Here is a 23,469-nt window from a genome sequence, read left to right as displayed (position 1 = left end):
TACACAAGCACTGTTATCTAAAATAAAAATAAACGAAGTAATGACAATATAGGTTGTGTATAATTTTTATGTTGTTTGTTTTCTATATTGCTACAAAAACATTGTTTTGATGACTGTCATTCAACTAGGCAGTATAGTCTTAAGATCTTAATTCGTCTTAATTTGACGTATGGGAAAAAAAATGTCATTTTCACGCGCGAATTATTTCACAATATTATTTTATGTTTTTTGATTATTGTGATTACGTTAAAAAGAAAGACAATCTCTGTTTCGTCGAATACCTATTGTCAATAATGCCTACGACTCGGAAAAAAGTTATTAAAACAGTTTATAAGGATGAAGACAATAGTGACGCAGAGAATGCCGCTGGGGACTTCAGTGATTCTGGTTCTGAAGCTGAGATACCTGAACATTCGAGTTCGGAAGAAGATGAAGAAGATGAGCATTCTTCAGCTGAAGAGTTTGATGAAAAATCTAAGAAAAGGCAACCTCAAGCTAAGAAAGTAAGGAAACAAGAGTTTGCTAAGCAGTTAATTAGCAAAATAAACCGGCAATCTTATGCCGGCGATGAAGAGCTAGATGTTGCACCGACTCTCTTCTCCGTCAAAGATTTGACTGAAACAGATAAACTGCTACCTACTGTTTTAAATTTATCAGAAAGTGGTAAGTACTAATGGAGTAAAACATTATCATTTCCTCTACATCTTAACTAACTAAGCACCCATGATGTAGTAAATATTTTTGATTTTTGTTATTTATTAACCCTATCAATCGAAGGCCTGAAGAGTGGGACATATACAGGCATTTTTTTTTCTTTAAAAAATATTACCTTAATAGAATTTTATTCTGTATACAGGGTATGTGGTATAGTTAGTGTTCAACTTTGTCTTTTTAGTTTAGCCATAGTGCAAATAAAATGATAATATCAAAAATTTTAGTTATTTTCTGTTAACTTCAGATAGTAGTGAGGATGAATCTCCTAAAGCACCATCTAAAAAGCAGACCCCGGCCACTATCACATCAATGCGGCACCAATCAGACAGTGAAAATGAATCTCCCTTGGAGTATAAAGATGTGAGTAAAAATATCTTACTGATTATTTATGATTGTTATTAAAGAAATTATCTTAATATAATTTTTAAAAAATAACATAACATAACATAACAAATACTTTATTGCACAAACAGGAAAAAACAAAATACAAAACAAAAGAGAAATAGAATTAGTACAATAGGCGGCCTTATTGCTAAGTAGCAATCTCTTCCAGGCAACCTTTAAGTATAGGAGATATTGAATATTAGGTAAAAAAAAAAAATAATAATTATAAATTATCTTTAAATTTATAGGTATGGTCACAAAATGTCCAAGATAATAGTGAGGAGGTTGCCAAGAAGACATTTATGGAACTTGAACAGCATAAGGCTAAGATTGAGGAGACAAAGGCTTCACTCCTGAAGTACCAAGCATCAACATCAATCCAGGGGGGAGAGGTAGATATAAAGAACCTTTTAGCCCAGGGTGAAGAAGTTCTACCTGAGCCAACACCAGAAAAAAAGGGAAGAAAAGTCAAGAAGAATGCAAAAGTTGATAGCGACTCAGAAATGGAAGACTGGGAAGAAGTAAATGGTAAGTAAAGTTAAATCCTAATAATGTTTGTTGCTAAATAAAAACAATGTCTTGCAAATTCCCTGCAATTTCATTACAATTAAATATAAGAAATGTGTAATCTTTACAGAGGCTAAAACAATACCCCAACAAGGTTTACAACTTGTGGTAGACTTCCCTGATGCTGCATGTCGAAAGACGAAAAAGAAACTGGATGTTGAAATGATGATGAAAAGGAAAATCAATAGAGTGAAAAAAGAATATCAAGTTTATATGCACAAAGTGCATGTCCTCTGCTGGTTGGGGCATGGAAACCACATCAGTCGGGTTTTAAATAACCAAGAAATTCTAGCAGCTGCCTTGTCATTGGTTCCTTCGAAGGAGTGCTACCCAGGTGAAAGAGTGGACATGAAATATCTTGAACAAATTACAACTTGGTATAAAGATAAACTCTCATTAAATCAGGATAAAAATGAAAACAAATTTCGGCCTAAAGCTCCGCCATTAAAAGATATATTGTTAGGACAAATAAAAAGCAGAACTGTAACAACAAAAAAATATCTTGTTTTTATTTTTGTCAGTATGTTAAGAGCTTTAGGTTTACAATGTCGAGTCATGTTCAATTTTGTCACCTTACCAATTAAACCACCGAGTTCAGAACTTTGCTCACTTTCCACAAAACCAAAAGATGAAAAGAAAAGTACATGTGACAAAGTAAAAACTGAAAAAGCTCAGAACAAAGAAAAGAAAAAGACCACCAGCAGCAAAAACAAATCAAAGCAAAAAATACAACAAGTTGATGGTAATGATGATAGTTTCCTCTTAAGTGATGATGATGCCATGGAAAGCATAACACAATTGGATGGAAATGACGATACAAATGTTAAACCTAGAAATACTAGAGCTACAAGAGCAAAAAAGAAAACAGATGGCACAACTAATGATATTGAGGATGTCTCACCACCAAAAAGAGCTAGAAAATGTCCAAGTCCGAAAGGTTCAAAAACTGCACCCAAGACTGTAGAGGCTAACAAAGACGTAACACAAAAACGAAAAAGAGCTACAAGAAAAGACGAAACAGATAAATCAAACCTCACAGACAAATCATCTGGAATTTCAAATTTTCAGCAAGAAAAAATGGACGTCGACAATCAAGATGCTAAGCACACGTCTCCAAGTCCCCGAAAAACCAGGAATACTGACAAAAATATCGGTACTAAGGCAGCAACATCACAAAAGACTACGAAACCTGAAAAATCCACGAACAAACTACTAAACCCACCTAAAATTACAGTCACAAATGACAAAACTGTAACTAATATATCAAGCAAATACTTTGAAAATGAAAAGACAACATCAGTGAAATCATCAAGGCTGAGTCTCAGCAGAAATCGCTCACAGACTGCTAACCCATCCACCTCACAGGAGACTGACGCTAAAACGGATGACAAACTCGTTAAATCAAAATCAAGAACTAAAAGTGCCCCAGGGAGTTCTGTTGAAACCAGTAAATACTTTACAAGTCCAGAAAAGAAACCTGAAATAAAAAGAACGAAAAATACAAAACTCTCTAGAAGAGAAGTAGCTAAAGAAGATGCGCAAAGGGTTAGTCATAGGGATCTGGCGAAAGGTAAAGCTAAACCTAAAAACGATGTCACGGGCGACCTCGTTGACATCATCAAGAAAAGAGTTAAAGAAGCAAAAGAAGACTCAAAAATGGGCATAGTGAAAGGTACGTAGGTAGTCAGTTATGTTGGTAGGTAGGAAAGGTAAAAGGTACGTAACGGAATTTATTTAAAAATCCATTACATTGTTTTACAGCAAAAGCCAAAAAAGAATCAGATGAAGATAGTGACTATTTACCTGAAGAATTGCCGAAACGTCGCAGTTCCAAAAGCGATGAAGATTTCAAACCAACTAAAATCAACCCTAAACCAAGTACAAGTACTGGTAAAAAGAGAATCGACCGCCGCGTTTTATCCTCGGATTCTGAAGAAACTCCAAAGAACAAATGTGATGTCTGGTGTGAAGTTTTTGTTGAGGAACTGGAACAGTGGGTTGCGGTGGACGTGATTAGAGCAAAAGTACATTGTACTGGTGAGATTTATGTAAGTACCTATTATGATGTTATTTTATCCACAGTATTGAGTTTATCTTCTCTATAATTTCATATCACTGATATTTATTTAACCTAAATTACTTTTGCGTCTAGAATCGTGCCACGCATCCAGTTTGCTACATAGTGGGCTGGGATAACAACAACTACTTGAAGGATCTCACTCGTCGCTACGTGCCACATTGGAACACGGTCACCCGCAAGCAAAGAGCTGAGCCTGTTTGGTGGGAAACCGCCATTAAACCATGGCTCGGACCCAAGTCGGCCAGAGACCGCGAGGAAGACGAACAGTTAAACAGGATGCAGTTGGAAGCACCATTGCCTAAAAGCATCGCTGAGTGAGTGTCATTGTTAACATTTTATTTAATCATGCAGAAACGACTTAAACCAGTGAATGTCATGTTCACATCAACATTTTAAGGATGGTGCCGTATTACCAAAATTCAATGTTAACAATTATTTTATTATATGCAGTGACCGGTCAATCGGTGAGCGGGTCACAGGCTAAACGTTTGTTAATAAGAATGACCTAGCTCTATTCTCAAACCTCATACTTTACTAAATACATTCCAGATACAAGAACCATCCTCTATACGCGTTGAAACGCCATCTCCTCAAGTTCGAGGCAATCTACCCGCCGGATGCGGCAACCCTCGGCTTCATACGCGAAGAGCCGGTATATGCGCGAGAGTGCGTATACGTCTGCCGGTCCAGGGACACTTGGCTTAAAGAGGCGAAGGTGGTGCGCCTTGGGGAGCAACCCTACAAGGTCGTCAAAGCGCGGCCTAAGTGGGATAAGGTTAGTTCAATTAATTTTATAATATCCCGCCATGGGCTAAACGTCGCTTTCGCAGTGACAAATATGTATGCGGGCTTTGACCAAGGCGCGCGGCGACCTTTATCTATGGAGTCTATTTGACAAAACACGCGGTACTTGCGCCGCCATGTCGCGCCCAATAACGCAACCCATGCCGCTCCGCTGTATGACAGCTTGATGATTCGAGTGTTGCTTACCCGAACAATTTACCTTGAGTATGCTTTTGTTAGGCTTTTATGAAGAAGTAAAATATAAATGATCTAAAACAGTACTGGCTACTTAGTAGAAATAGGAATTTAAAATAGTAAACCTAATTGTAAAAAAAATAAAATTGAATGAATGAATTGAATTGAATGAATGAATTGAATTGAATGATTGATTTGAATGTAAAAAATTCCAGCTGTCCAATAAATTGATCACTGACAAACCGCTGGAAGTGTTCGGGCCCTGGCAGGTACAGGACTACGAACCTCCGGTGGCTGAGAACGGGATCGTGCCGCGCAACGCGTATGGCAACGTCGAACTATTCAAGGATTGTATGCTGCCTAAAGGGACTGTTCACATCAAATGTAAGTTTCGAAACACTTCAGTAGGTATATCAATGTTATGTTGTGTGTGTCTCTAAATCGGCGAGCAATCATGAAGTCTTTCTGAAAATGGAAGAAGCAACAGTGGTGTATCAGGGTCGTAGTAAGGGGAATTACGTGCTCTCTGCCTACCCCAACGGGAAATAGGCGTGATCTTTTGTACGTATATCAAAGTTAAAGGTGCAGCGGGGTCTACACGGGTTACGTAGATAAACGTCGTACGATTAGTCGAAGCACGCGATATAATTCGCGCCGCCTACGATAGCGATAGAGTACCCGTGCAGACCTCGCAGCTTATTAAATTTTTTCCCTTATATTAAACTCTTATTATAAGTTATTACAAATTATCAAAATTCAAAATGCAAATTATCAAAATGCATCCTCAAAATTAACTTATTTGTAAGATTTCTGTTTTCAATCTTTCTGCCACAATAAAAGCGAAATACTTGTATTGTAGATATAGAACACTAGTATTAATTGTACATGATATAATTTCAGTGCCTGGTCTGAACCGAGTAGCGAAAAAGTTGAACATCGACTGCGCGCCCGCCATGACAGGGTTCGACTTTAACGGGGGTTGGTCGCACCCCGTGTATGACGGCTTCGTCGTCTGCGAAGAGTTTCAGGAAGTTATAACTGACGCTTGGGTCAAGGTAAGCTAATTGGTATCTTACATGAATGACATCGTAGTTTCATTTAGCTTATTTGGAATATAGGGGCGACTATGTACTTTGAACTCTATACCCGTTCCGAATTGTCACAGAAAGGCTTCCGCAATAGGTGCTGATTCTAATCTTGTTTTAAGTTTTACCTGCCATTTTCTTATCCGCTGAAAAGTAAAGAACAGATTGACCGCCGTCAGCCTGTCGAATACCCGTCCCTATCGTTAGCGGCGGATAAGAAAAAGACAAGTATAACTTAAAATTAGGTGTCAGTTGGAATCATTATTGTGTTCTTAAATTAGCACTGTTGTAAAAAAATACATAACGACATTTCAGAACACAATTCTATAACAAGACAGTTCAAGTTTTCTGCGACTTTAATTAGTTAATCAAAGTAATTTATCTGTTCAAGAGTTCAAGTAATTTTTGTCTATTGATACAATCTCAAATCAGTCGAAATTACTTTGAGTCTGTCCTTTGTTTGTTAATCACCTGATTGTCCGAAAATGTAAGATTAATCCGTGCTTCGGAGGGCACGTTAAGCCATTGGCCCCTTCTGTCAGCCGTAAAACATCTCCACCAACCCGCAGTAGAGCAACGTGGTTGAGAATGCTCCATACCCCCTCCAGTTATAGGCTAGTTATGTACGTTTTATGATACAATCTTATTATTTCAGGATCAAGAGGAACAGGAGCGCAGAGAGCTCGAGAAATTAGAAGCTCGTGTGTACGGCAACTGGAGGCGGCTGATAAAGGGCCTGTTGATCCGAGAGCGACTCAAAGATAAATATGGATTCGACGACCCTCCCGCGCCGGCGCAGAAGAAGAACAAAGGCCCTAAACTCGTTGTCAAGAAAAAATAATGTAAGTTTGTTATACATATTTAGAAAGTAGAAGTATGTTTGTTCAAATCCATATTTTTTTAAGAAAAAACCAAAATGATTCACTTGTGTTGTGTGTGACTTTCCGTTAACAGTCGTCTGTTGGATATCCATAATTATGTTCATCATTGTATTTAAACTAAAAAAGTGGAGGTCCCATAATCAAAAACTTTTTATACTTTCAAAAACCTGGTTGTGTACAAAGCAGTTCTGTAAAATTGCATGTTTAGTTTTAGAGTGATGAAATCACTTTGAGCCAGTATATTGTAACTAATGTGAGTGTTATTTATTTATTGTTTTTTATAAGTGCTGGACACTGGCTTGTTTAGCATTTAAGAATGTTGTAAAAATAATTGTATGGTGTTGCTACCTCATTTTAACATTCGCAAGAAAAGCTTTTTATACGCCATTTTATAGATTGATAGATATTGCAATAATCATGTGCCTATATTTTACTTTAATGTAAAATAAATGATACCAGTCATCACAATTTACTTAATTTAATTTTAACAATTGTTTAAGATAATATTAAATACAATAAAAACATGATTTTATAATAAAATATATTTTTTCACAATGAATGATTTTTTTATCAATCTTCGGGTAGTAGGGATAGGAAATAATAGTACTAATGACAAATTAAAATATTTATTCAATAAAAATTGATAAATTTAATAGTCGATTATTTTTCATATTATAAATATTATATTATAATGCAATAAGCTGTAATTTATATTACTATTTAACATTTGGGTTTTTGTTACATAGCGAAAGCTCTAAAAGCATATATATATTTTAGTTAAAATTTACTCTAGCACAGCATATTGCTGTCTGAAACTGTAGTGTATGTACAAAAATCTTTGGTGTATAAAATTATGTATAGACACTTCAGGTCTTCATTGCAAGACCTGGTCGGTCGAAACGATTGCACTTATTTGCAATCTTATCCGCGTTTACAGGATAGTTAACTACCTTGATATCACAATGTGATAGCGTAAAGGTAGATATAATCACAATGCCATATATTTTTGTTTTTTTTTTCATTATTTTTCTCATATTTTTTTCCTTTATTATTTTATTTAGTCTTACTTACCTACTTTAAGTCTATGCATCTTACGTACTACAATATTTTATGACGAATTTATAAACTAAGGGCCCAGACACATTCACCATTCACGATTTGTACATATATGAAAGGAATGTAACCTTTAATTTATATTGTTCTATCATAAAATATTTTGCACTTATCATTAAAAAATCTATGTCATTAGTCTCATTGGGTAGTATCAACCATTATTAAAGCCAGTTTAATGAATGGTATGATCTTCGGGTAGCAATGTGCAACAGATTAAATTCCTTTCATGCTACCACTCGTTCAATATCCTTCCTATAAAGTCCAGCTTCATAGGTTTATGCCATCGTCAATGTGCCTGCGCCCATACCAAAGCCTACACCCTTAGGTCCGAAGTTCCTGCCATAGCAGCCGCGGCAGTAAATCTCGCCGTTGGGTCCATCGTTCAAATTGGTGGAATCCTGAAGCAACGAAATATTTCAATAAGTACAGTAACAGTTTTAAATAACCAATTTTTATGAGCTTTTATGATTTCAATGAGGAATCCTCGTTGAGGATTTCATTTGTTGCGGTTAACGTAGTGTGTGAATGTGTATCCGAATTTCAGCGTTTATTTGCAAAGGTTTTTAACAAACATCCACATGCCTGAAAGAGATACGCATAGATATTGCATTACGATCTTTTTGTGCTGTAGTACCCGTTTCGATTGTAAAAAATAACTGTCAACTTGACATTGACAGCCAAAATGATTGACGTTTCGTAAAAGTGTTTTCGTATATGGACAAATTCGTTTGCTTTCGTCATAAATTGTTTATAATTACGTGGTCTTTAGTGTGAAAACTACAAAAATGGACCTTTTACCAATATTTCTATTTGCCGCATTAGTGATTGATAGGGGTTTAGCTGACTTTACAACTGAAGATTGTGCTTCTCTTGGATTCATAAAAGCTAACCTTTTATGTTCCTCCTGTGATCAACTGAAGGACTTCAGCTTAGAACCATTGATAGCTCACTGTAAGGAGTGTTGTCATCACGACGAATCAGCACCGAAAGAAAAGAAATACGCTCGTGCTATTTTAGAAGTATGCACATGTAAGTTCCCGGCGTACCCCCAGATTCAAGCCTTCGTGAAGAGTGACAGGCCTGCTAAGTTCCCTAACCTTCAAATAAAATACGTCCGTGGACTGGACCCTATTATCAAGTTGCTTGACAAGGATGGAATTGTAAAAGACACTGTTGCTATTGAGAAGTGGAACACTGACTCAGTGGAAGAATTCTTGAAAACTCATTTAGATAAAGAGGAGGAGGAAGACCGAAGCTACTTGAAAACTAATCAAATTTAAGTTTTCTAAAATATAGTTTTAAGTTTACAATTCATTAAGCCTTTTAATTTCACTATGCTACCCAAACAGATTGGAATATAGATGTTACTTAGTTAATATGAGTGATACTTACAAGAGATCTATGGCAGTCCGCACATGAGAAGCACCGTCTGTGCCATGTGCCATTCTTGGAGTGCATTTGTTCTGCAGCATAGACAGGGAAACCACACCGAGGGCAGCCCTGGCCTTTAGCTGCCTTCTGGCCGGTGAAGGGAAGCTGTTCAGTGCTGCAATAAAAATATATTTTAGTACAAATAAAGTATAACCTAACTAGTTTTCAAATCAAATAGACTTCTACTTGAGGAAATCATGAATCATTATACTCTTTTCCAATAAGAATTAATAAGAAATAACAAGTAACATAAAATTACCTACTTTGAATGAGAATGGATTAAAATAGTTATAAGGTAAATTGCATATTAGTGTGTTGCATATTGAAGTTGAGTGGTGAAATACATTTTTCTGCTTGCTGCACACAGATCCTAGATATTGTATCGCTGCTGTCTATGTGTCAAGTTTTACTCTTGAATTCTCACATGACATAGATTCAAATGTTAAATTGACCACCAACCACGATAATTACGCTGAGTAAATGATTCTGATTCAATATTTTATAGTATAGTTAAATGATTGTATGGTATACTAACTATGTGACAGTGGGCTCTGCGTCGGTAGAAACGAGGGTGGGGGCGTGGCCGTAGCCGAAGCCCTTGGGCCCGAAGAGTTTTCCGTAGCAGGCGCGGCAGTGGATCTCCTTGTCGGGCCCGTCACACGCCAGCATCGAGTCCAGCGGCCGGTGGCACTCCGCGCAGTTGAAGCACTTCTTGTGCCACATCTGAAGCAACCACAACTGTTATTTGAAGTTCTACCCACTTATTTAGTAGATCCACAATCACTCCTATCACGTTGGTCTAACAGAAATTTCGGTGAGGTGAGGGTACTTTGTTCCCCTTGCGATGGATGTATGGTCACGAGCATTAACCCAGTTACTCCTGAAACTATTTATGGTCTCCGGATTTCGTAATTTTTCAATATGTGTTTTATTGTGGTGCCAAAGTCTTCGGAAAAATAGTGAATAAAATCTATCTCTTCTGGGAAAGCGGGAAAATCATGGCCGTTTAAACGCCCAGTAGGAATATCCACTACTAACATACACAAGGAAATATAGCTGTATTAAAATACAATTTAAGTTTTCTTGCGCACTTTTATTTGCAACATAAACATTTTAACTGTAATATGATAATATTTCTACTATTCGGCAGTGTGATGTGTAAGAAAACATGCTTTGGGGTGCAGAGAAACAGTACATTTTTTACAAAAATAATTAGTTTTTTTCTTGCATACAGCACACCTCAGCTGATTTTCTTTATATTCCACCAGATGCGCTCCATTCTGTCATAACGGGACGTTTCACGGTAGTTTCTTGACGTTGGACGTGGACCACGCTTTTCCGTTTTTTGATACGTCACCAGAGTTCTCCAGTAAGCTTCTTGCTACCGCCCTGCGATAAGTCAGATGATAATATTCGCCACTATCAGCCTTGTACAACTGCCAAGCATTGTGAACAGCCATGTCGAGGCAATGACACAGCAATGGAAAATACCATTTTCCCCCCTGATGCTGGTCCTATATTTTGGTCAGCTCAATCTCGATTTTTTGCCCCTCTAGGAATCTATGTGCATTGTGACGATTCCTTCACTGATATTTTTGATTACGTGGCGCTGTCACGGCTATAAGAGGTGTATCACATTCGGTAGCTGCAGTGACATCTGATATAATCTGTTCCGGGGGATCCGCAGCTTCATCAATAGATACAATGCCTGTACATCTTCTTTTGGCTATCGTAGACAAAGGCAATTCATGTTCAATGTCAAAAGATTCGTCGTCTGAATAGATCAGGTCCGCTTGAGCTTTCAGCTGAGAACCTGAAAAACCCAACAATTTGAATCAATATATAAAAACTAATAAATAACTGTGTAATGGTAATAAATGTATTATGAACAAATGTATAACTATTTCGCTTACTAGCTTACCTAGAAGATTATGCCAAGTTACAACTTCTTCGCCTCCAGAATCCTCATCAGTTACATCAGCGTTCGCATTTTCAGGTGATAAAATAGCTACGCCACTTGGTAATTGATCGTTATCGTCAATACACTCCAGCTCTTCGATAATTTCAATCAATCTCAACGGTTTCATATAGCGCGGCCTGAAAAACATAACAGACGTTGATTCTCCTACTGGGCGTTTAAACGACCATAAACTTTCAAGATCAAAATTGATATAAAAAACTCTTGTGAGATACTTTATTTTCCATTTCTTGACTAATATGTACTTACGTCTCAATAAAGCTATAAGTAATAAACAATAATATCTCGAAAAACTAATAAAAACTTACCTCTTAGAAGCCATATTTCGAAATATTTTATTAACTGTCACTTAAAACCGCAAAATTAATTGAAAATAGGCACACAAATAGCATTAACAAGTTACTGTCATGAAGTTTAATTAACACTAAGGAGAATAACGCAGAGATAACTAGGGTAGAAAACATTTATTCTACAAATAATCGAGGGTAGATTTGATAAGTATTGGCGGGCGTTTAAAAGGCCAGTAGGGGAATCTGGGTTAATATGTATACACTTTGGTACCATGTCATATTAACTTTTTTGACAAATTGAACTGTAACTCTCACTTAATGTCAAATATGTTAGTGCGACAGAGTCCTTAAGTGGGTATATTATATTGTTCATGACTGTACCTCTGACTACTCCAATTGGGATATCCCAATTCTACTATATAGTCGTGAGCTTATTTTATGTTGTTGTAATCCACCATCATTCCAATAGTAAGAATAGTCCGATGCATTCATCGATAATATAATACCTAATAAGTAACATTCATTTGTGGCAATCTGTCTTTATTAACTTTTATAAGCCCCCTGAGGATAGCCTCATATTTATATTATGTATATAGATACATAAATACATAGATAAACGCACGACCCGTGATCCTTAATCAGGCGGGCAGAGTAAAAAATAATCAGATGACAACTTAGTTAATTTTCGATACCATAAGTGGCCATCCAAGAGAGAATATTTGTACATCTCGTGCAGATTGTTGACTCAATTTACCACAATGAATGCGAACAGAAAATTAGTATGTGAACTTACGGTTCCCTTAGCCAACTGCTGTTCGGCGGCGAACACCGCGCCGCCACAGCGCGGGCATCCCTGCCCTTTGGGCGCCTTGATAGACGTGGTGTCCGGGTTGTAGAACGGACGACTCGCCGAGATCTCGTCCTCGCTGGAAAACAAGTTGCTGGTTAACTAAACTGTCTCTTTTAGCAATATAGCTGTAGTCTGGACTGTTTCTAAACTCGCCAGATGCGGTAACTTTTAATATTTTCTTGAAAGCATATCAGAGGGCCTAACAAGCCACAAACCCTGCAACCCGTCAAGGACGATGTAGACCTGCGAGAGTCTCGATTCGCGCAAGTTATGCGTTAACATCTTGCGAAGTAAGAACTTGGCCAGGCTAGAAAAACAAACAAGAACTCAGTCAAAGAGATACTTACGTCAAGCCATCGGTCTGCAGGAAACCGGAGCCGCAAGCGAAACCGTAGCCGTGAGGGCCCCATTTCTTGCCGTAGCAGGTTTTGCAGTAGACCTCGCTGTCGGGGCCGTCGCATGCGATGATGGAGTCCAGGGTCTTGGTGCAGTCGCGGCACTTGAAGCACTTGCGATGCCACTCGCGACCCTTGGCTAGCACCTGCTCCGCGGCGAAGACCATACCACCGCATCGGGGGCAACCTTTGCCGGGCGGGGCCTGGATCGCGGCCGTGTCGATCAGCGTGGTCTTTGGTGCTGAGTCACTGTATAATGAAGATTCGTTATAAAGTCACGAATCGGGTTCATGGATATCAAATAATTTTAGTTTTCCTAGTTAGTAGCTATTTTTTTTTTTCAGTAATTCCCAAACCGCAATAAGTACCTATGTATCTAATTGGCTAAAAAAAGTACTCTACAGTATGTCATAATTCTAGAGGGGCGGCCAATTTCGATTCAACCATATTATTAAATCGCCATGAAGTATTATTAGATACGTAGGTAATTAAAAATCGTGCAAAAATATCACTCGTGACGTGACGTGTTGTCTAGGTAGACGACACCAGACAATTACGACATATCTAACCAAGCCGCCAAGATTACATAAGAAAAAGTAAGTTGGTATACAAACTGTTAATGAATTAACTCTTGGATCGTGTAATGTAAACAAATTAAACTAAACTCACGCATTTATGATTAGTTAGTGAACTTAGTGAGATTTCTCGTAATTATCACATTTTACGAGTGAATGGTTATGCGTGACCCAATGAAGAGGATGTGTGGGTGGATTTACGGCTTATTACATGCTGTAAGCCGAAAACCCGCGAGCGGCGAGTCTCGCCGATATTAAAATTAGTTCGTTCGAGAGCGGAGCGCGCGTTCTATTTCCATTCTGGCACGCTGCCATCTCTTGTTTGTATTATAAGCTGTTTTTATGAAAGTGACTATGTGATGGAAATAACCTGAACCTGTCTTGTAACCTGAGAACTCTGAGCCGTACTGTTGCTATGGAATTCATAAGTGATGATTACGTCGTGTTAAGGTAATGGTGGTTACGTTATAATGGAATGTGCTGTAAATAATGATATGTTCACCGATAACACAAACACTATTTGCTAAAGCATCTATAAGCAAATATTCGGTTAAATAATTAGGTAAACGAGTGGAGGTAAAAGGTATAGCAGTCCTATAGACTGCGTCGGTTTAGGGTCTGGGGTAACACAACACTTTTAAAATACCTTTGCCACTCCAAGTCCTTTATATCACACATAAGACCGAGGGATGACATCCCTCCGTGCCCAATACCTCTAGGACCAAATCTTTGTGCGTAGCATCCTACAGCGAAAGCAAACAAGCATGATTATACATTGCATCTGTAGAGTACACAGCACGTGAGATAGGGATATTGTGTAGTCAGGAGCTGTGCCCTCGCCAGATGAGTATATGGCTGCTCAAATGGTTCTTACCCATTGGCGTAAGGGTCACTCTGCAGGACACCAGCGCCCTTGCCGTAACCGTATCCCTTAGGGCCAAACTTCTTGGCATAACATACTACAGAGAAAACATATAATTAAAACCACAGAACAGAACAAGGTTACCAAAAATTATATTTATGAACATTTACGTTAAAATAATGTGATTGAAGAAAATTTTAAATGATGGATCTTATAAGTTGGCAGTGACCAAAAATATGATAAATAAATGGGATTGGAATGAAAACACCTACCTTTACAGTAAATGTCTTTATCGGGGCCCTCGCAACAGTTCGTGGAGTCCAGTCGTTTCGCGCAGTCGCCGCATTTGAAACACTCCCTGTGCCATGCCTGAACATACAGCGAACGGTGATGGTCAGTGGGGGTCAGGAGGGACATGCGAGATGGGTGCGGGCAGGCTACACTACGGGGACATTCTGTTATCACAATGACGGGTGATGTTACTGCACAGGTAAAGAGGACGGAGCATTCGATCAGGGAAAGAACGTTTAGATACCTCGACAATATATATCACCATCTGGTCCGTCACAATGCATCATTGAATCAAGTGTCCTGTTGCAATTTAAGCATTTGAAGCATCGCCTGTGATAGCCCTACGGCACAAGAACGTGTTTATTATTTTCCATTTCTGAAATGACGTTTCTGTCGTTATCATTTCATGGGATCTGAAATTTTGTTCTAATTACTCCTGCTAATTAAAGGTACTTGTGTTTTACTATAAAAGTACTCTTTTTAAAATCAATCATTTTCAGCTTAGTTTTAAAGCAGCAGGATATTAACTGTTTGAGTGTTATTTTAAAGCAAATGAGGTAGTGTGAGGGTGGTATCAAGGTGAGTAGTGTACTCACTCGTCCACGGGCCAGCATCTGCTCGGCAGCGTACACGTAGCCGCCGCAGCGCGGGCAGCCCTCGCCGGGCGGCGCCTTCGCGATCACGCGCGGCTCCATGCACGCACCGTTCGTCCTCACGCCATTCCTGTACACAAGTCTCCAGTCACTAACATTCGCAAGGTCTTCTAGCTTAGCAACGTTGACAGAAGAGATGTTAAAAGCCTCCGGCTGCTTCTACGCTAACATCATCGTTCACACGGATCGCGGCGAAGCAGTTGTTGCCGGCGGCGCACCTCCGCCGTAATGGGAGAAGGTAAGGGCTCCCAGCCGCCCGCTCCGCACCAGCCCGTGTTTGTTACGGCCATCTAATTGCACTACATATATCGACATAGAGGGCGCTTTCCTTATCCCATCACATACATTGGCTAATGTTATAGCTAAGACGGAAGCGTTAGCTGAGAATTAGTGAGAGAGTTAGTAGCAAAGAAAGTTATGAAACAAAAGGTAATCGGCGCATGCCTCCTAGGTGCGTCTGGAGCGATGCGAAGCCGTGCTGAGGCTTTACAATATGGTTTCTCACCGTTGCTCCGCTGGTTCGGGTCAGCCCGCTTGGAAGGGGAGGAGAGGACAGGGTGAGCGCGGTCGAGCCGACGCAGCGCCGGCGCCGCTGGGCCACGCCGCCTCGACCGCGCGTATTGTAAAACTATCATCACTAGTGGTCGACTCTTTTATTGGTTTTAATATAAATTAAGAATAATAGACCGATAAACAAAATAAATTAAGCGATAGCGAATAATAAATAAATAACCCTAACTATGATTATAATTTAAAGTACGGTTTGGCGTGCTTTTGCGTGGCGCCGCTGGTTGGCCGAGATGTGTGTCGGCGACCCGCTAGCTCTGCTGGTCCGCTGCCGCGATCATTGCCTGTTGCGACATAAACGAAGTGGTCATGCACGTGTCAGCCGGGCGCGTAATGTACAGCCGAGCGCGCGCTGTCTACTACAGAGGTTGTATGAGTATATGTACACGCGGTTAATTTGTTACGTACGGGCCCTTGGGCCGGTCATTGATGCGACCTTAGATAAGGAAAGACCCTCAGTGGCGCGGGCGGCGGGAGTGCAGAGAGGGTTGGTACTTACGCGTTCTCCTTGGACAGATGATCACCGGCGTCCATGGACAGGCATCCAGCGCCACCGCCGAAGCCGTAGCCCTTAGGTCCGAATTTGCGCGCGTGGCATACTTTGCAGAAAAGTTCACCTTCGTGCTCTGAGCAGTTGGTCGAGTCCAGCAACTTTTGGCAAAGGCCTGCACAACCAATTAATATTTCATAACTACATGTTTACTACTATTATAACACGACTCATAATAATTCAAGCATGCAGGTACTACATATCTTCTTAATTTCTTCACATACAGTACGTAAGGTACCCACATATTGCATCTTAACAAAAAACATTGTTTTTGCATATTTATTTTAAAAAATATTGTGTAGAACGAAAATACAGATGGATAAATAAAAAACAATAAGGATAATTAAAAATAATTTCACAGTCAAAACATGGGGAAAATAATTATCTAACAGTATAAACAACTGGTTGCAATTATGACGTCAACCAGAATCAACAAGTTCAAGTAAACTCACCGCATTTGAAGCACATTTTGTGCCATTTGAGGCCTCCGGCCACGCGCTCCTCCGCCGCGTATACGGACTTGCCGCATTTCGGACACTTCGGGTTGTCTGCAGGTTTGAAAGGCATTGTGCTCGCTTAACTTATCCTGCAACAAAACATACCACAGTTCAACTAACGATCTAACTCGTAGATGTCGCGCGCTCTCCGTGTTACACCCGACTTGGATACTGGCACTCTTCACATTTAAAATTCTGTATATCAAGTGTTCTTCTTCACTTTTCGACACGTGTCTTGTCTTACTTGATTTGTCACCTCCTTCAAAGAAGACGGTTGAGTTAACACTGACAAACGAAAAACATTACTGAATTCCTCAGTAGAATGTGTTCTAGTTTAATGCATTATAAACTGGCAGAAATCCAAGTCGCCTGCACCACTTCAATCGCATCCAAACTGACACTTTATTGCTCAACAAGCACATGTACCGAACGGTATGTTAGCAAGGCGAGCTTCCTCCGAATGCTACGAGAGTTTCACGTAAAGAAGGTACGTTAGGGCGGGCGGCGCGTGGGCCGACGTCGCCCGCGCCTAATTTGGGATCGTTCAGGTAAAGTTACATTGCTGGAACGCGGTGCATCGCTAAAAATAGGCTGCACTGGAGGAAGCTCCATATCACTCGCGATTGTCATTACGTTTCGATATTACAAGTTAATGTCACTTTCACTAAATCACGGACCTGTTCGTCGAGTCGCTACGAGAGTCGAGCTCCCGATTCGCGTTTACAGTACAGGGCGGTGATGCCAAGACTGCGGTGCGCGGAGGTCGAATGATGCGCGAGGGCAGAGCGCGAGCATAGTCTATGCGCGGGTTGCACACGGCCCCAGTGGAGGGGCGCGCCGCCGCCCTGCCACCCCAACGTCCTGCGCCGCCGCGGAGCACCGCAGGCGGTCCTGCCTGCAGCGCCTGCACCATCCTCCACCGCAACACTGTCTCCTTAAGTCCAGCTGTCCAAGATATGTCTTCTGGTATAACACCAGCATGGCGCCAACTACAAGACTTGTCATAACAATTTTAAAGCTTGTGAAGACAGATGGCCGTCGTACTCCATTCTGAAATGTAGAAAATGTTGAAGGTTTACATTAAGATAAATAGGCAGAAACATACGGAAGATATATTACTAAGGATCGAAATAAAGCCATTGGTCATTTTCCTTTCTCTATTTACCATAAGAAAAGAGGTTACTATCGCCAAAAATTAAGAAGGGCAGACGACAAGGCGTCGTCACATTAAAGTAAGATAATTTCTGTTCAGAAGGAAGCTGTAGAAGAATTCAAATGTGTAACTTGATATTACCTATATAAACTTACCGGGCAATTTTTTTTGAGCGAATCAGTCTAATACTGTAGTATTTCTAATTAGAATAAGATTTAGTATTCACTCATACATTATATTATTACTAGATATGTTTCAGAAAGAAATACCTAAGTACCCTATGTAGTTATTTATGTAAATATCTGACCTAAAATATTTCTAAAACTTAATAACGACAAATTGTAACTAAGTTAACTTCGATTATTTCTCTTCAGGAATATTTCTACCTGTGTTACAGGTACACGGCACAATCTATATTCATAGGCATAAAAATAGATTGTATCCTCGATATATCTACTTCTGTACTTTTTGACTTCTGTACGTACTTAGAATACAAGTTTCAATTAGTCTTCTGGCGAATTATAGCCCACCCGGATTACGGACCGAGTTATATGTGGGGTAAGAATGTATTTTTAACAGATATTTACATAAATAATTACATAATGTTCGATTTGCTAGTAAATAATAAAATAGGAAAAAGTATTAATACTTAATGCAAAATGTTTATATTTAATGATATAAATAAGCTATATACGTCCCACTGCTAGGCTCAGACCTCTACTCAATCAATCAAAGGGAGTGAGTATAATCCACAACGCTGCTTCAATGCGGCTTGGTGGAGGAAACTTCTCCTCACTATGCACTTTGAAAAGTCAAAGTGTATAGTGAACCTTATATTGTTCTAACTAAGTTTGTACGTTATCGCGAGAAACCAGAGTGTTTATACGTACATACTTCATCGTTAATCTGTCTTACACATTTCTATGTTTATATCATCAGGAACAAGTTTGAGTCACTCAGTAATTTTGGCCGAGAGTGTAGGTACGCATCGGCAATGACCAATGGCCTCTATAACCTAACTCGGACATAATACGCGCGTCACTTGTTAACAGATGCTGAGACTTGGATGAGATAAGACAAGAATTAAATATGGCAACTGTTCAAAAGGAAATCCAGAAACATTATTTATCTCTCTATTTATATTACACTGTGTACTTTGTAATATTAGTCTTTTGACAACAGCTTGCATTGGTTGTAGCTACTTGTATAACAAATAGGTACCTAACTATGTATTCTATTACTTTACTAACACTTAATTTTCGAGAGCATTAAATTATCTGCTTAAATTATACTTTCATCTGTTGAAGTTTATTTGTAGCCCAAGGAGGGAAACTGAACAAAGTTTGAAAATTTTGTAGATTTTCGTTAGAGGTTTGGTATTTTTTTTTTGTAGGTCGCACAACTTTGTTTTGCCTACTGTAGTTTCACACTACCCTAAGGAAGGGGTCCAAATAATACCAAAAAGTTTCCAGTGTTTTTATGTAAAATTTGACTGGGGTATTGGTAATATCATATCGTCACCGGAAAAATTACGTAAGCACCAATATCGTAATATGGCAGCCAATACAATAACGTATTACTAGATATAGAAAATGAAAAAACTATGTAATCTTACGTTGACGTCATATAAATTGGATAAATGGGTAAAAAGTTACGATAAAAAAACGAATAAAATCTTTAAATTACTTTTAATTATTCCCGAAATGGCCTCTTGGTGCTAACGTATTTTTTCCTTTCCAGTGACGATATCACGTGTTGACATTTTGATGTTGTTTTTCCCACTCATTGTCGAGTCAAGTCTGAGTCTCTGTTTAATTTTGGCTAGGTAAATAAACAAAACAACCGTTACATACTCATGGCTCCAGACGGAGAAAGTTCTAGCTTCATGGCGATGACGATAACACGTAAGGGCATGGACTCACCACGACCGAAATGTACAACAAAATGTGTTCTTTATTGTATTTACAATTGGTCCAGACTCTGTGTCATGAATCACGGAGCAGATCACGGCATAGCAGCACGCTCTGCCAACTTGTGCACACCTGCCTGTCTATTAATATTTTTACAAAAATAACTCCTGATGATAAATGTAAGGATACTTAAAAATAAGTAGCATCACACATCACAGCGCGAGCTTTCCGAGTGTTTAATTAATTAGTACCTCTACTATTCAATAGTAGTTCTTAATAAACAAATCGACCTTTAAATGTAGTCCATGCCAGGTAAACTTAAATGTCATGAGTGTGAACAAGAGTGGCAAGGTGAAGGTCCAAAGCAAAATAACCGGTTCATATTGCTTGCAAGGGGATGTCCTTATTTAGACCTGTTAGTTAATTCAACAAAGACTGCCATATGGTTGAATCAGTCGTAACGACCACCGTAGCCCAGTGGCTGAGCGTTGTGCTCACGATGTGGAGGTCCCGGGTTCGAATACCGGTGGAGATATATCACATAAATCATGGTTAAAACATTGCAGGCTGATGTCCCGATTGTCCGAAAGTAAGATGATCCGTGCTTCGGAAGGAACGTTAAGCCGTTGGTCCCGGTTACTACTTACTGATGTATAAAGTGGTTAAATGAGTCAAGTCAGGGGCCTTTGGCGGCCCAATAATAACCCTGACACCAGGGTTGATGGGTTTGGTAATACACCTCACAACCCATATGATAGAAGAAGACGGCGTAACTGCTTTAATTGTGTAACTTACCTACGTACACACCTGTGCATTTATGATTTTTTTTTATGGAAGAAAAGTAATTTTCTTCTCCCTAGCATTATCCCGTTTTTCACAGGGTCCGCTTACCTAACCTGACCATTTGACAAGTCCGGTTTTCTACAGAAGCGACTGCCTGTCTGATTTTCCAAGCCGTGAAGGAAAAACCAGTCCAATACAGGTTAAAAAGGAAAAATGAAAGAAAAGTAAGTAATTATAAAATAAAGCTAGACAGCAAAAAAATTAAATAAATATGCAATCAGCTCTACAAGATGTGATCCGTGTCAAGTGCTATTTTGTTCCATTAAATATCGACCGTAAGTTTACTTCTTAATTAAACCGAAACATAAGGACAGAAATCGCTTTTGAAATGGGGAAATATTCCACTTCAAAAGATACCAAAAATTGGCAAATATACGGAAGGGCATTAGCCAACAGTGGATAACTCATAAGTTATTTTAAAAAATACCACAAAGACTTAAATGCTTTTAGCAATATTTAACTGCCCATTAACTCCTGAAGTAATTTTCCTTGTACGTAAATTATAATTTCACATAAAACAGATTTATGTAATGTTGCGGTAATATGCATTTGTTACTGAAAATTATATTTACTTCGCGAGTCAATTAGAGGACGCCGTTCAGACTTCAAACGCACCTACGTCAAGCAAGTCTGACAACACTGCTATTTTTGTTACGAACTTTATCTCACGGGGCATAAATTATACCCGAGAAATGTTCCTTAAAAATGTCCTACTAATACTTCGGCACTTCTGGCACGTTATCAAACCTGCCCTATCACGATCTTGCTCCTTTGTAGATATCTTAAATTATTTAACTCAGCCGAGAAAGCTCCTGCCAAACACTAATTGATGAGCAGCTGCTTAGGAATTTTTCCGTATAAATTATCATGATTTTGGCAACAAGTCTAGCTATGAACAAAACAGTTCTGAAACGGAAAATGTTTTGCCATAAATATTTACGTCAACAATGACTAATTGTAACAAAGAGGCAAGAACTCTCGGGTGGAGAGTAGTAGCTAAATTCCTTGCAAAGGTTTGCCATTGCCATTCTTATATTTTGTCACTCGATGTCCATTTTATGTTCTTTATTCAAACATTTACTTTGTTGAATATTTAAATTCGTAAAAGTGGCGATGACAGAATGGAGCGACTTAAGGCGGGAATGCGGTTTGAATTCGCGATTGTATAATTTTTCAGTTCAGGTGTTTACGGCTAATCCGCAGGTGTGGTGGATCTCTCCTTGCGCGTGGGCAGCAGCTAAAATAACGTGGAACCCGCGCCGGTGGTTACTCAGCGCTAACTCTTCAGGGCATTACTCATGCGCCGTCGTGGGTAGCCGGCACCCACGCCATATTAAAATTTCATACTACACTTTTAGATCCACCAGTCTACTGGTGAAATCCGAACAATCAGTTGACGCCCTGTACTGAACATTGTTTGTGTTCTGTACTGTAATATACACAGACCCTTTCACGTGAACTTATTTTATAAAAAACACGTGAACGGAATATCTTTTGTCATAGTAAGTGTCGTGGTTCATAATTTAATAATTTATTTGAGTAAGGTACATATTAAGTATGTCAAACCGCGAAAGTCTTAATATAAGTACCTTTATGTTTTATTTTACATCGGATTAGATAGAGCTATGTTTATCGCGCGTCATTATTGAAATTTATGTAAGGATTCGTCGGAGTCATGTAAAAAATTATATTATTTTCATTTGTGTTATTTTTAACCAAGTAAAGATTGATGGACCATTTAAACCAGAAATCATTAAATTTCCTATTGAATATTCGAATACTTCTAGGTATATTAGGTACCCTACAGTGTCAAATGATAACGTAAGGAAAGTGCATAACATTATATCTGTGGTAGCCTGTAATTATCCTTTATGTATTATTAAAATATTGCATGTGTATATGATGCTGTAAGCTCCCCGAATGAAATAAATAAACAGCATTTATGTCCGGCCAAGTATTGCTAATGACACCTGGGGTGTTAAAATGGCCACATCAAAGCAATTCATCTCAAAAGTTATATTGCAATTTGACATTTGTACATGTAAAAGTAAGTGCGCAATGCAAACAAATGTCAAATAGCATTAGATGAATTGCTGCGATGAGGCCATTTTAACCCCCCCGAGGCAAATAAAATAAGTCTTGACAAAAAAGGAGGCATAGCATTAATTAATTAAAACTGAATCGCTGCACTCCGTACAATAATTTACAATATAATAATTTACAATAGGCAACAATGCCTATTAGTGAGTAGAGCTTCAAGTGATCAAAGGACAACATCGAGCCAGTTAACATTTTGGCATTGCTGTCTTGCTTTATTGACTAAGTCACTAACCCTTCGCCCATAAAAAGACGTCAATTACGAACATACCTACTTACTTGTAGTTTAGTAATTAGTTGGTATTTACCTGTAATTTTAGTAATAATTACATTGTAGCTACCTAGAATCCCAACATTCTCTTCAGTAAAAAAATATTTCTATTATAAGTAGCTATAGAAAATTCGGCTTACTCACTATTACAATGTTCGAAGTTACATCGCATCGTTAGCGCTGCACAATGCACATATTGTAGTGAATAATAATTGATGTTACACTTGGCGTAGTCAATAGTCATTGATGTCATTACAGAATTCGAGCAGTTCGTAATATACATGCTCGCAGACTTCTTATTTAACTTATAAGACATACTACTGTTAGCTACACGCAGCGGTCTAAGCCCTACCAAGCACGGAAAAAATATTTGTCATCTTATCATTTCTCTCGAAAGTTTATTTCTAATTTCTATCGCCAATGCCGCTACTTGCAAAACATATGTGATTGTATA

The 23,469-nt window shown here is 38.8% G+C and overlaps 3 protein-coding genes across 6 annotated transcripts; 2 read left to right on the top strand and 1 right to left on the bottom strand.

Moving 5' to 3' along the window:
- The first annotated feature begins 181 nt into the window (after positions 1-181).
- LOC126366164 (DNA repair protein complementing XP-C cells homolog) lies at positions 182-7,169 on the top strand. Its single transcript, XM_050009115.1, has 10 exons — positions 182-663; positions 959-1,074; positions 1,347-1,626; positions 1,736-3,337; positions 3,427-3,713; positions 3,818-4,059; positions 4,295-4,520; positions 4,939-5,107; positions 5,624-5,778; positions 6,464-7,169. Exons 1-10 carry the CDS (start codon positions 222-224, stop codon positions 6,647-6,649), a joined length of 3,705 nt encoding a protein of 1,234 aa, XP_049865072.1. The 5' UTR covers positions 182-221; the 3' UTR covers positions 6,650-7,169.
- Positions 7,170-7,299: 130 nt separating this feature from the next.
- LOC126366166 (muscle LIM protein 1-like) lies at positions 7,300-17,573 on the bottom strand. 4 transcript variants are annotated; one of them, XM_050009117.1, is made up of 11 exons: positions 17,419-17,573; positions 16,697-16,830; positions 16,194-16,359; positions 15,071-15,197; positions 14,456-14,552; positions 14,196-14,280; positions 12,699-12,995; positions 12,295-12,427; positions 9,769-9,956; positions 9,195-9,348; positions 7,300-8,200 (listed from the first exon to the last, which is right to left on the bottom strand). In XM_050009117.1, exons 2-11 carry the CDS (start codon positions 16,809-16,811, stop codon positions 8,078-8,080), a joined length of 1,485 nt encoding a protein of 494 aa, XP_049865074.1. In that variant the 5' UTR covers positions 16,812-16,830; positions 17,419-17,573; the 3' UTR covers positions 7,300-8,077. The 4 variants fall into 4 exon arrangements, with proteins under 4 accessions (XP_049865074.1, XP_049865077.1, XP_049865076.1 ...); XM_050009120.1 differs by lacking the exon at positions 17,419-17,573 and adding an exon at positions 17,168-17,305; XM_050009119.1 differs by lacking the exon at positions 17,419-17,573 and adding an exon at positions 16,986-17,139.
- Positions 8,489-9,116, top strand: LOC126366170 (selenoprotein F). Its single transcript, XM_050009130.1, has one exon. It carries the CDS (start codon positions 8,588-8,590, stop codon positions 9,080-9,082), a length of 495 nt encoding a protein of 164 aa, XP_049865087.1. The 5' UTR covers positions 8,489-8,587; the 3' UTR covers positions 9,083-9,116.
- Positions 17,574-23,469: the final 5,896 nt, after the last annotated feature.

This window comes from Pectinophora gossypiella, chromosome 4 (assembly GCF_024362695.1).
Source record: "Pectinophora gossypiella chromosome 4, ilPecGoss1.1, whole genome shotgun sequence".
Classification (NCBI taxonomy): domain Eukaryota; kingdom Metazoa; phylum Arthropoda; class Insecta; order Lepidoptera; family Gelechiidae; genus Pectinophora; species Pectinophora gossypiella.
Note: the sequence above shows the minus strand (reverse complement) of the source record. Positions and strands in the feature narration are given on the sequence as shown.

Bases quoted from the DNA above. Each gene is read 5' to 3' on its own strand.
- LOC126366166 (XM_050009117.1), bottom strand. From the start codon at position 16,811: ATGCCTTTCAAACCTGCAGACAACCCGAAGTGTCCGAAATGCGGCAAG. The intron at 14,281-14,455 runs GTAGGTGTTTTC...TTTTCTCTGTAG, and splicing joins TAAAGACATTTACTGTAAAG to TATGTTATGCCAAGAAGTTT. The intron at 9,957-12,294 runs GTAAGTTCACAT...TGGTTGCTTCAG, and splicing joins AGCAGTTGGCTAAGGGAACC to ATGTGGCACAAGAAGTGCTT.
- LOC126366170 (XM_050009130.1), top strand. From the start codon at position 8,588: ATGGACCTTTTACCAATATTTCTATTTGCCGCATTAGTGATTGATAGG.
- LOC126366164 (XM_050009115.1), top strand. From the start codon at position 222: ATGTTTTTTGATTATTGTGATTACGTTAAAAAGAAAGACAATCTCTGT. The intron at 3,338-3,426 runs GTACGTAGGTAG...ATTGTTTTACAG, and splicing joins AAAAATGGGCATAGTGAAAG to CAAAAGCCAAAAAAGAATCA. The intron at 5,108-5,623 runs GTAAGTTTCGAA...ATATAATTTCAG, and splicing joins AGGGACTGTTCACATCAAAT to TGCCTGGTCTGAACCGAGTA.